This window comes from Nycticebus coucang, chromosome 14, assembly GCF_027406575.1.
Source record: "Nycticebus coucang isolate mNycCou1 chromosome 14, mNycCou1.pri, whole genome shotgun sequence".
Taxonomy (NCBI): Eukaryota; Metazoa; Chordata; class Mammalia; order Primates; family Lorisidae; genus Nycticebus; species Nycticebus coucang.
The window spans coordinates 59,374,142-59,387,460 of NC_069793.1; the positions used below are offsets into that span (position 1 = coordinate 59,374,142).

General features: G+C 43.5%; 1 protein-coding gene across 1 annotated transcript in view; it reads right to left on the reverse strand.

Moving 5' to 3' along the window:
- The window catches only part of DNHD1 (dynein heavy chain domain 1), an 87,095-nt gene that overhangs the window by 9,950 nt on the left and 63,826 nt on the right, over nucleotides 1-13,319 (reverse strand). Inside the window, 7 exon segments of the mRNA XM_053560557.1 lie at nucleotides 76-507; nucleotides 637-819; nucleotides 1,050-1,199; nucleotides 4,944-5,046; nucleotides 5,122-5,326; nucleotides 5,526-5,734; nucleotides 5,928-7,491. Of these exon segments, the coding sequence (XP_053416532.1) occupies nucleotides 76-507; nucleotides 637-819; nucleotides 1,050-1,199; nucleotides 4,944-5,046; nucleotides 5,122-5,326; nucleotides 5,526-5,734; nucleotides 5,928-7,491 (2,846 nt within the window).

Consider the following 13,319-nt stretch of genomic DNA (forward strand, 5'->3'; position numbering starts at 1 on the left):
GTGAGGGCATAGGGAGGACCTGGGGAGTGGCAGGAAATGAACTTTGGGGCATACATCTGGGAGGGCACTGGTCACCTGCAGCTCTGTAGTCCAGGAGTGCATGGGCGTGAGCAGTGCAGCCTTTATAGGCCATTTGGGATACTGAATGCTCTGTGACAAACTGAGGCTGTGCAACACAGAGTTGTAAGAAGCTTGGGCATCCTCCACCTTCTTAACCAGGGCCAAATTATGCTCCAGGATCTCCTGGGCCTGAAACTGGTAGTAGCCTAGGCGAGCCTGCTCCCGAGACAGTGTTGACTCCACTTGCTGCACTAGCAGGCCAGTGGGGAGCCCCCGGCGCTGTGCCAGCCCATAGCGCAGAACTGCCCAGAGCCAGGCCGCCAGGTTTGCTGCAGACACGCTTACTGCCTTCAGGGCTGCATCACTCATCCCCGGACCCTTCAGAGCTTGGTGCAACTTTATCAGCTCTGAGTCTGTCATCTTCTCCTTTGGGAAGAACACCAGCTCCTGGGAAGATGTATGTTACAGGAATGAGGGAAGACATGGGTGCTCTGGACGCTGACCTGACAGTTCTGCCCTGTCAAGTCTCTCCTGTATGCCTCCCCCTCCTCTTTCATTCTGCCCCGCTTTCCCTACCTGATAAAAATCCTCAGTGCATAACAGCTGCTTGGCACTGGCCCAGCCTGTTTCATGGTGGAACAAGTCACACAATGCATTGGTCACCCGGACCACAGATTCTGGTGGCGCTCGATAGCTCCGTATCTCTTCAAAGTCAGCTACTTGCAGCTGGCTCAGAGGCCCCATAAATGCTTTGCCCATCTAAATGAGGAGAGATGCACTCTGAAGTGGGCTCCTGGGATGTTTCCAGGAAGGATCATCTTCTCCTAGAAGCCCCCATGAGAGGCCACTCTCAAGCCAGCCTGTTATGTTTGTCCCCTCCCTCAGGGCACTCCATAATCAGCCACCCTATCCTCTTTTATGGGCATCATCGGAGGGGTTGCCTTTTCTAAGAGAGAAGCAATGCAGGGCAAGTGGTGGAAAGAACCCACCTCTTCCAGAAAAGCTTCATGTTGACCTTTCAGGGCGTCCCGCTGTCTGGCCAGGCTCTCAATGAGGTTCTCCTGATGCCGACACTCTGACAGCTGCCGCTTGTACTGGAGCCTGCTTTCCTCTAGTTGCTGCTGATATGTGTTGAGGCTCTGTGAACAGAGATCCGGACTCTGCAGCTCTAGATCCTGGGCCATGGGGGAATACCCCATGGTCTTGGAACCCCAGCATAATGCTCACTTGCCAAGTAGGCCACAGATAGAGTCTGAGCTATGTGGGTCTGTTGAGTTTTACATCTAGAAAAGCAACCCCATACAGGCTCAGGCAATCTGAATCCCAACCCTATGAATGTACCCATTATACTACACTCCTCGTGTTGCTTGACCCATACGAGCAGTTGACACAGAAGGCAGTTCTCTTTCTCTGGAGACATTCTTTCCTTGGCTTTCATGATATTATATTCTCCATGGGCTTTCATTGATGTCTATCCTGTACATTCTCAGTCTCTTCCTCTGCCATCCCTTAACTATTCTTTAGCAATTTTTCAGGGCCCTTTTTTCTTCTCACCCTACATTTATATAAACCCTCCCTAATATCATGGCTCTGATTACCTAAAAACTGCCAAATCTCTTTCTCTTCCCAGCCCCACACCATATATCCATCTGCTTTGTGGAAATCTCTAAAGGTCTCACTACTCCACAGGCACCAAACTGGATGTATTGGTTATGACTTCTCAGCTCCCCTGAAATCTGACTCCTGTCCTTGTACATTCTTTTTCTCAGAGAACTATGGCAAAATGCACTCAAGTTTCTCAAGAAAGAAACCTACTTATTATCCCTGGCTCCATCTCCTCTATTCCCCCAAACCCAGTCCATCTTTGAGGGCTTTCAGTACTAATTCCTAAATGCCTCTTATGTTCACTCCATTCCCATTATTCATCACTCATGCTCCAGCTCCCTCTTTCTGCACTGGCTTCCTAACTGGTCTCTCAGTTTCCACTCTTATTTCCACGTCTCCTTATCTCACTGTAACCTGATTGATTTTTTTTTTTTTACAGCCTTCGGTAGAGTGCCATGATGTCACAGGACTCACAGCAACCTCTAGATCTTGGGCTTCTGTGATTCTCCTGCCTCAGCCTCCCGAGCAGCTGGGACTACAGGTGCCGTCACAATGCCCAGCTATTTTTTGGTTGCAGTTTAGCCGGGGGTGGGTTTGAACCCCCCACCCTCGGCATATGGGACCGGTGCCCTACTCACTGAGCCACAGGTGCCTGATTGATTTTTGAAAAAACAAATCTCTTCATCGTCATGGGCCTTAACACTTCTCACTTCTACACCTCTGTGACTAGGCTCCCGTTTATCCTTCTAATCTTATTTCTTTTCTCGTTCACAGCACTGTGCCTTCCAGCCAGTCTAGACTTCCATTTGCTCCAATGTGGCACACATCCCTTTGCATGTACTTTTACTTTATCCTGGGACATTCTGCCTCCCCACCCCTTATACAACTAACCAAATCTTATCTAACCTTCAGACATCCCTTTTTAATCAATGTTTAAGGAATTCATATTTAAGGAATGCTTTTGAGCCCCTACCATGTTCTATACATGTTCTGATCTGTGTAGTGCTAGGGCACTATGCTTTGTCTGGAAAGCATTTCTTGATACACCAGAACATTCTGGACCTTCTCTGTCAAAACACATTGATTTGTAATCACCTGGATGAGTCTATGCCTTCCAGTGAACTGTCGCCACTGAAACAGCAAAGACAGTGTCTTATAGCCTCTTATTAAAGGCAATCTAACCTAATATTAATAGTAACCAACATGTATTGAGCTCTTATGTGCCAGCCCTTTTAAATACTTTATATGTAAGATCTCATTTAATTTTCATCACAATGTTATGAGGTTAGAGAATTCTCAACCTCTCTGGATCTGTTTTCTCATCTGTAAAATGAGTAAAAAGATAGCCACTTGAGAAAATTGTAGCAAGGATTCTAATTATCAAAATGTAAATATAAACAAGATGTAAACATAGACCTAAATATTAATGAATTCCTAGACAAAAAATTCAGAGTTCAATTTCTTCAATTTTGTTGAGTACAATAATTAATTAATCAACCAATTTAATATGAAAGAGAAAAGTGATGGAGGGGGCCAGAATAATGCCTGGGATTTAGCTCAGATGATTAAGTGGGTGGTGGTACCATTTCCTGGGGTGAGATGCATCGAAAGAAGTACACACTATTATGTTTGTTGACTGAATGATCCCTGAGATTATGCCACTTGTGCATATCTTTGGTTTATTGTGTTGTACTCTGATGCAAATAATCCACAAATCAAGGAATCACAGCACCCCAAACCAGGTCAGCAATTCCTGGTTTTAATCATCTTGGGAAAAGATAGTGCAAGAAACTGGAACTTGGAAAACATGGGAAAGAAGATTCTTATTGCTCTTACTTTCTTTCCCTTCTTTTCCAACTTGCCTGAGTCTTAAGGTCTTGTCCTAGCTGGTCATCTTAAATTGTGGATAGTAAGACCTTGAGAATGTCAGGGGCACTATTTACACAGAACACAATGAAAACCATGTAGACAGACACAACACAGCCTTGCCTCTGGAGCTGGACAGCACTGAGGCACAGTCCTGAGGCTGGCTAGGCATTATGAGCTGAAAGTCAGGTTAGCCAAGCATGAGATGGGCATTAGTTCACTTCTCATGTTACCCCTGAACCATTATCAAAGTCTTGCGTAGCAGTAAAGTGTGAAAAGTTCTGCTTTAGTATTTCTCTTATTAAAAGCAAAACTTTTGGCCGGGCACACAGTCGCTCATGCCTGTAATCCTAGCACACTAGGAGGCCAAGGCGGGTGGATTGCTTAAATTCACAAGTTCGAGACCAGACTGACAAAAAGCAAGACCTCATCACTACTAAAAATAGAAAAACTGAAGCAAGACGATTGCTTGAGCCCAAGAGTTGGAGGTTGTTGTGAGGTATGATACCATGGCATTTTACCCAGCGTGACAGCTGGAGACTCTGTCTCAATAAATAAATAAAATAAAATAAAATAACTTTTCCTTAGTTTGGGAAAACAGATTTAACTGGGAGTATTTTGTTACAGAAGGTGTAATAACCCCTATGCCCATCAGTTTTAGCCAAGTGTGTGAGGTTTGTTTATTCAAAGACGATTGCTCTGTATAAGGAAAAGTATTTGAGGTCTCAACTAGAAAACAATCTCTTATTACATGAGACTGTATGTGGGGAGCTCTAAAGGAACAAAAATGGATGGCTGAATAACACTTTAGAGCTAGAGTTGGGAAGATGGGAGGGGAAGGGAAAAGTTGGTCACTGGGATATTCCTGGTGGAGGAAGGTAAGTAAATTCAGAACACCGATGTCTAGTACACTACTATAAATTTAATAATGTGCTATAATGTAAATTTTCCCCTACTGGCATCACTTATCCACCTTTCTTCACTGTACACAATAGTCTTATATATTTGGAACCTTTGTGGATGGAAAAGGACAAATTCTCTAGTGATAGAGAATTCAAGGAAAGAAGACATGAGTGAGAGGTGACTGAGATTTAATCCCTGCCACCCACCCCCATGAATCTACAGAGGTCTTGGAAGCATAATGAACTTCACACAGGGACTAGGGGCAACCAGATGCAGACATTTGGGTTTCATGTGTTATGAACAATTAATCTGGTCTCTGCTGTGTCATCAGAATCTTTTGAGGCCAAGCTCTAAATGAGGTGGCAGCAGGGATTAGAGAGATGTCCTGGAGATAAGGGGACCCTAGGGAGACAAGAACTATGGTTCTCTCTAGTTGGTTCTTTCCAAGTCCTCTTTTGGGCTCCTGCTTTGGCACCACCGTGTAAACCTCCCAATATTCTCTCCCATACCTTGAGGGAGTTAACCAGTTTCTGTTCCCAAGTAGAGACCATGTTGGCATGGGCATTGTGCTTCTCAATCAGCTTTCCCAGATTCTCCATGGCATTCTGGATCCTGGAGATACAATGTGCCAGTGAGTGGACCCAAGAGAGCAGAAGGAGGTACATTACAGGGGATGGAGCCACTCACCGCTGGGACTTATTCTTCATCTGCAGGATCATCTGTTGTTGCAGCAGCAGGAAGGTGTTCATAAGCTCTAGGAAGGTCTTGGGGGTGGCAAGTGGCAATGCAGGGCAAAGGTGCTCATGGTAGGAGGCAGCCAAAAGGTGGATAAGAGCCATGGCTTTGGCCACGCTGGAAACTGAGGCCTGGAGATCTGGGAACTTCCAGGAATCTGAAATGGGCATGGCTTTAACCTGGTCTTGTGAGCATATAGAGAAAAAGGAAAGGAGAAGGATTATTTTCTAGCTTAGAAAGAAGGGTAGAAAATGTGAAGGGGGCTTAGTAGGCTTGAGAGGTAAGACTGACCCAGGCAATGACCCTCATTAGAGCCTGGCTGGGCTAAGTGATGAGGACAGGTAAAGAAGGCTCACCGTCATCAAGGGGTAGCCTCTGAGCACCCTCCAGGTGATGCTGAGCCACTTTAACCAAAGAAGTTTGGTCCCAGGGTTCATAGCGGTCAATGCTGGCAGTGGCCAGTTGAAGGAGCCTCAGGAAAAGGGTCGGGGGCAGCTTCTTGCGGGCCTGTTCATCTCCAATCAGGAAGAACATGTGCAGGTGGCCACACACTTGCTGGTAGAACCTGTGGGCCAGGGGCTCAGCTGCTGTCCTCCCCTTCCCCTGCTTGCCCATTCCAGCTCCCAGCTCCCAGGCCCAACCCTCACTCCTGAGCCCTGATCTTTTGAGCCCTCACAGCAGCCCACAGATTTCCTTGACCTTTTGGCTAGGATGGGATAAGAGCAGAGCAGACTTGGGTGTGGGGTTCCTCGCCTCACCTCTGAAACACTGATTCCCTCCTGGTGTTCTGTTTGGCACTAATGTGCTCCCTGGGGAGGTGTTCTTCAATGTTCTCCAAATCTACCTCTGTGTACTGGTCAGGGAAACTGCCTGAAGTTGCCAGAGCCAGCAGCTGTTGAAGGGTAGTAAGATCTACATCCTGAGGCACCAGCAGGGCTGCTGGTTGGTTTAGTACACCAGTATGCCAGCTCGCATCTCGTAGGCACTGAAGAATGTCTTTCTCTGACCTAGCTGGCAGAAGGAAGAGGCGGGCCTGACAAATGCCAGAAGCCAGAATGAGTGCAGTATGGCGCCCAGTACCCAGATTGCCTGAGAGCAGTAGGCCATGCTGTCGGGGCCTGGACAGCACCCGGACCAGGCGGGCCACGTGCTGGGCCATAGAGTGGCACCGGGCAAGGTGGGGGCTCAGCCTCAGCTGAGCAGCAGAGGTGGCCAGCTGCTCCTCCAGGTTCTCCCACTGTCGTTCCATGTACAAGTTGGGGCTGTCAGAGTTACAGCCCAGTATCAGATCCTGACTGAAGATCAAGTCTGAGGGCTTTTCCTGGGGACGGAGTAGTAGCACTGGGAGCAACAGGGGTGTGACCTGATCCACTTGGGTTGCCTTCTGACACCAGTTCTTTTCCTGGAGTTGATCATTGTAAGCCCTTGTGCCTTCCTCCTGACTTACCTTGTAACTGATGCTTTCTAAGGATTCCTTGCTTACTGAACTTATGGATGATGCTAGACTTCGATCACGGGGGTGTAGACTTTCCTCCTCTGTGTCACTGTCACTATTGCTTAAGTCCTCCCACTGGGCAAGCTCCCCTTCGGATTCCACTTCAGGCACCCTTTCCTCCTCCTCCTCCTCCTCAAGCTCCTTGCCCACATGTTGGGACTTTGGTTCACAGCAGAAGACAGTCTGAGCTACTTCCAGGAGCAGCTTGGCACAATAGGAGCGTTCCCTAGGGCTGTTCAGCCGGTCACAAAATGTTCTCTGTGCCTCATGCAACCAAAGACGCACCATGTTGCGCATGGCCACCATAATGGCCAGACGAGTGCCACGTAAGCCTGACACCCGGCGCAGGTGCTCCTGGTGATTGGGACAGTCCACAAAACCTCGGGCACCTACTCGGGAAGGCAGCAGCTGCAGGCTGCCCAGGAGGTGGCTCACCGAGTGCATGGAGTAGCGATAGTGTGGGCAGAGGGGTGAAGGCATGAAGCAGTTGGACACAGCCTCCCAGGCCTCCACTGAAGCCTGGACCAGGGCTCTTGCCAGAACATTCTCCCGCTCCACAGAATGGAAGCGCTCAAGCCAGGCCTGAGTACTAGGCACATGCCTGCTCAGCAAGGTGGCCTGGGTCACACTTTCCAGAACTAGCACTGTGAAGAGTCGAAAGAGGCGTGGGCACAGTGAATGCTCACAGTAGCCTGGCACTGTGGCAGTGGCAAGGAAGTTGACTTTAGGCTGCAGCGTCTGCAGTTCCAAGGTGCTGTGAGCATACACGGTGCCATCGATGGCCTGGCGCAGAGTCTCCAACACTGGCTGGCAGCTCTTCTCTGGGTCTGTGGAACATGAAAAATAATGGTGAGGATATGTGCAATTCACATAAGAGTGTCACTCTGTTCCGCCTATTTCTGCCTTCTGGATCTGCTTCTAGCACACATAGGGTTCTACAAGAATTTTGTGCCTCTCATATGTTGGGATTTGATCAGACCTAAATGGTTCTGCCTCTCCCACATTCTCCCTAAAATTAAGTAATTCATTCTCTCTTCTCTTCCAGATCCTACCTCTATAACCAAATATTCATTAACTGAAGGTTAATGAATAGTAAGATGTGAAAGCTGAGATGGATGGAAATCAGATCTGATCATAATTAGGGGGGAAATGCAATCATTTCCATCACAGAGTAGAGTTATATCACACATATTTTTTAAAAGATCAATTTTATTAAGACATGGTTTACACAAAACAAAACCTATACATTTTATGTGTATAACTCAGTTTTGACTAATGTAGACACCTGTGTAACTGATATTTAGAACATTTTCATCATCCCCAAAAGTTTGATCAGCCAGTCTCCCTATCACCACTGCCCCAGGCATTGTTATTTGGTCTGATTTCTATTACTGTAGTTAGCTTTGCCTGTTCTAGAATTTCATATAAATGGAATCACATAGTAGGTGGTTTAATCACGTCTATCTTCTTTCACTCAGTAGGTTTTTAAGATTCATACATTTTTTGTGTGTATCAGTGGTTTGTTTCATTTTACTCCTGAGTAGTATTTGTCTTGAGAGCCCCCAGCTAAATTGGGATTCTAGTCTAGAGCCACTAGAAAAACTGCCCTAACAGGAAATGAAGAGGAGCTAGGTGTGTTTACAGTGTACCTTTCACCGGATCCTACTTTTACCTGACGGACAGACTAATCTCAAGTTGTCCAACCCAGAACCAGGGGTTTCTCATACAGGAAACTTGTTTTCACTGACAGATGGGCCTTGTGGCTCCTGTCTGACCATGTCCAGTTTATGCTTGCCTGACCATCACTCTGACACTAAAAGTCCAACTTTGTGTTCTCCCCAGAGTCCTGGGGAAAATCCAGCCTACAGTAGCCTCTGTTTCATTAGATGGAAGGAGCAAATTCAATACACAACACCACGACCAAGAAGTTCAAAGATTTTTACTTACAAATCCTGTGCAAGGAGGGCATAATGAGTTGGGAGGGCAGTCCTCTATAACTGGATCACATGAGGCAAGAATGAAGAGTCAGGCCAAGAGAAAGAGAAAGCTTTGGGGGAGGGACTGGCAGTGTACATAAAGGAATAGGCTATGGATCATTTTAAGTACTTAGGCAAATGCCTAAATGCAGTGGTTCTCAACCTTCCTAATGCCATGAACCTTTAATACACCAAAGGGTTGAGAGCCACTGCATTAAAGGAAAAGCAGGAAAGTAGAAAGCCCAGTCTGCTAGGCAGAAGAGAGGCCTCTAAGGTTTTATACCTTGCCATTAGCTTGAATCATTTGGGTATGGATGGGCATTTAGGTTGTTTCCAGGTTTGGGCTGTTCAGTATAATGCTGCTGTGAACATTCATGTATAAGTTTATTTGAGGACATGTGTTTTCATTTTATTTGGCTGAATACTTAAAAGTGGAATTGGTGGGTCTGGTAAGAATACATTTGATTTAATAAGAAACTAGCACACTTGTTTTTCATAGTGGTTGTGCATTTTGTACTCTCACCAGCAAAGTATGAGAGTTTCAGTTGCTCCACATCTTTGAAAACATTGTCAGTCTTCCTAATTATCTTTCTAGTTGGTGTGAAGTTTTGAAAACATTGTCAGTCTTCCTAATTATCTTTCTAGTTGGTGTGAAGTGCTGTTACACTGTAGTTTTAATTTGCAGTTCAATGATGTCTTTTCCTATACTCTTGGCCACCCATACATCCTTTTTTGTGAAGTATCTATTGAAGTCTTTTGTCTGTAGCAGCACTTATAACCTATGGCTAGGAGGAGTGAGAGTTATAAGAAATACCTGTGTAGCTCAATAATGGAAAACCATGGTGAAAAGGACATGGAGAGGGATTTAGCTCTCCTAACAAGCATGAGAGCTCGAGAGATCAGAGCATTGGTGAATTGGCAGTCTCTACATCTGTGGTATTAAGAGGCACGAGATCAGTCTTATATTAGGCTGGGGGAGCACGCAGTCTGAAGCGTGCGCATTCTGTCACGGACCTACTTACTCTGACTCTGTCACTTCTCCTGCCTGCAGAACGCCAGCACAGTGTCTCTGCTGAAGATCACTAAGCTCTGCTAAAGACTAAGATCTATCTTTCTAAGAAGACTGCTTTGCTGTCTCAAAGACTATGTCTTTCTCTCCCTTTAGCTAAAGTAAATAGCCCTCATGCACCTGAGAGCAATTGTTCCTGAGTGAGATAACAGCATAGTGGTCCGCATCTGGAACACAGATAGGCTGGGGCCAGAGAACAACCAATCCCAGGCCTTGATAAGTGCCATTCATGAAGGGACCCTGACATTTGTCCATTTAAAAAATTGGTATGATTTTTTTGAGTTGTAAATGCTTTTTATGTATTGTGGGCACAAGTCCTTTGTCAGATTGTGCCTACTTTCTGTCTATGGCTCTTTTTTTTTTTCATTTTCTTAACAGTGTCCTTTGAAGGGCATAAGGTTTTGTTTGTTATTTTATTTTTTGTTTCTGAGACAGAGCCTCACTTTGTCACCCTGAGTACCTGTGGCGTCATAGCTTACAGCAACCTAAAATTCCTGGGCTCAAGGAATCCTCCTGCCTCAGCCTCTTGAGTATCTATGACTACAGGTGACTTCCACAATGCCCAGCTACTTTTTTTTTTTTTTTTTAGAAATGGGGTCTCATTCTTACTCAGGCTGGTCACAAACTCATGAAGCTCAAGCAATCCACCCACCTCAGACTTCCAGAGTACTAAGATTACAGGTGTGAGCCACCACATCTAGCTGGGCATAGGTTTTTAATTTTGATAAAATCTAATTTTTATGCCCTAAGAAATCATTGCCTAACCAGGGTCACATAGATTTTTCTCCATTTTCTTTTAAAAGTTTTTATAGTTTTACCTTTTACATTTAAATCTGTGATTCATTAATAATTCATTATTATCTGTGTTGAGATAAGACATAAGTTCATTTTGTCCCGTGCAGATATTCATTTGCTCCAGCACCATTCTTTGAAAAGATGATCCTTTCCCCCACTGAATTATCTTGGCACATTTACTGATAATCAACTGGCCAAATACAACACATATGACCATATCAGATTCTCTTTTTTATTCCATTAGTCTATGTCTATAACCTTATGTCAATACCACATTCTTAATTACTACAGCTGTATCTATAGTAAGTCTTAAAGTCACTAGTATAACAACTTTGTTCTTTTTCAAAGTTGTTTTGGCTCGTCGAAGTCTTTTGCATTTCCACATAAGTTTCAGAATGTGCCTGTCAATTTCCACACATAAAGCCTGTTAAAGATTTATGTTGGAATTACATTGAATGATCAATCTGGGGAGAATTAACACCTTAATGATATTGATTCTTCTGATTCATGAGCATAATATAGCTATCCATTCGAGTTTCCTCTATCTCAGCAAGTTATATGTAGTTATTTTGAGTGTACAGATCTTGTATATTTTTGTTAAACTTATTCCTAAGTATTTGAGTTTTTAAACAGTATTAAAACAATGTTTTTAAATTTCAATTTCCAACCATTATTAGAATAGAGAAATACAAATTATTTCAGCAGACTGGCTCTGTATCCTATGACTCTGATATATATTATTTATTCTAGTAGTTTTGTTGGAGTTTTTTGTAGGTTCCTTATGATTCTCTATGTAAACAACCAGAAAATGCCATACAATTTTACTTTGTTCTTCTCAATTTTAAAGGCTTTTATTGCCTTTTCTTATCTTATTGCACTGATGTGATCTCTACAATATTAAATAGAAGTAGGGAGAGTGTACATTCTTGCCTTTTGATTGATCTTGGTGGGGGAGAGTTTAATATTTTACCCATAAGTATGTAGTTAGCAGTAGGGTATTTTTTGTTTTGTTTTTGTTTTAGAGACAGGGTCTCACTCTGTGGCCCAAGCTGGAGTGTGGTGGCACAACTGTAACTCACTGCAGCCTCGAACTCGTAGGCTCAAGTGATCCTCCCACTTCAGTGTTCAGAGTAGCTTGGACTACAGGCATGTGCCACCTCACCAGCCTAATTTTTCTACAGCTAACTATATACTTATGAGTGAAATACTGAACACTTTGCCCCTAAGATCAATCAAAAGGCAAGAATGTACACCTTCGCTGCTTCTCTTTAATACTGTAGAGATGAGGTCTTACTATGTTGCCCAGGCTGGTCTTGAACTCCTGGTCTCAAGCAATCCTCATACTGTAGCCTTCCAAAGTGCTGGGATTACAGGCAATAGCCACCACATTCAACCTCTCCCTGTTTCTATCAGATTCTTCTTTATATATTTTGAAGGTCTGTATTGGATGTGTACATGTTTAGAACTTTTATGTCTTTCTGATGATTTGAACCCTTTAATTATGAGCTGTCCCTTTCTCTCTGTTAATACCCTTTGTCTTAAAGTGCTTTCGTATTAATATAGTCACACAACTTACTTATGCATACTATTTTGCCTTTTTAAAAAAATCTTTTAATCTGTGTTTTTATAAAGTGCATATCTAAGATACCATATAGCTAAGTCTGATTTTTTCATTTAGTCTGACAGTGTTTACCTTTTATTTGGTGCGCTTAATCCATTTAAATGCAATGCAATTATTGATATGTTGATATGGTTGGTTTAAAGTCCTATTGTGATCATATTGTTATTTCTTTTCTATTTGTCCCTTCTACTTTATATTCCTCTGTTGCTTCTTCCTTGCTTCATTTGCATAACTTAAATACTTTTAATATCTCATTGTACTTATTAGCTCTCTAGCTATATTCCTTATCATTATTATTATTTGGTGACTTTTCTAAGGCCTCTGTAACTTACTAATATTAAAAGTAATATTGTGTTATTTTCCACTTCATACCTGACACCTTTCCCACTTTCTATTTCACCCTTTCCACTATGCAAACACACACACCCTGTGTATGTGTATATGAGAGAGAGAGAGGGTCTCACTCTGTGGCCTGGCTAGAGTGCAGTAGCATCATCATAGCTTACTGGAACCTCAAACTCCTGGGCTTAAGCATCCTCCTGCCTCAGCCACCCAAAATAGCTGGGACTACAGGTGCTTGCCACCACACCTGGCTAATTTTTCTATTTTTTGTATAGATGGGGGTTTCAAACTTGCTCACGCTGGTCTCAAATTCCTGTCTTCAAGCAATCCTTCCGCCTTAGCCTCCCAAAGTGCTGGGATTACAAGCATGAACCACTGCACCCAGCTCCACTTCATATTTAATACTTCCCATTTCACACAGAAACTTACAATAATATAATTCACTTATTGATTTCTCCCCGCCATATCCTTTTAGTTATTGTCTCTTTTCCTTCAACCAACACTTGACAATGTTACTATTTTTATTTTAAACTATTAGCTGTCTTTTAAAAATATCAGGAATGAAAAAGATAGTCATTTATATGTACCCGCATATTTATCATTCCTTATGCTCTTCCTTCTTTTTTGTGAATCTGAGTTTTCATCTGCTATTATTTCCCTTCAGCCTAAAGAATTTTTTTAGCATTGGTTATAACTAAAATACTAGCAGCAATCAATTCTCTTGGCTTTCATGTGTTTGGAATATCTTTATTTCACCTTGATTTATGACAAATACCTTCACTAAATAGAGAATTCTAGGTTGACAGTTGTTTTCCTTTTAGTATTTAAAAGATGTTTTCTGCCATCATCTGA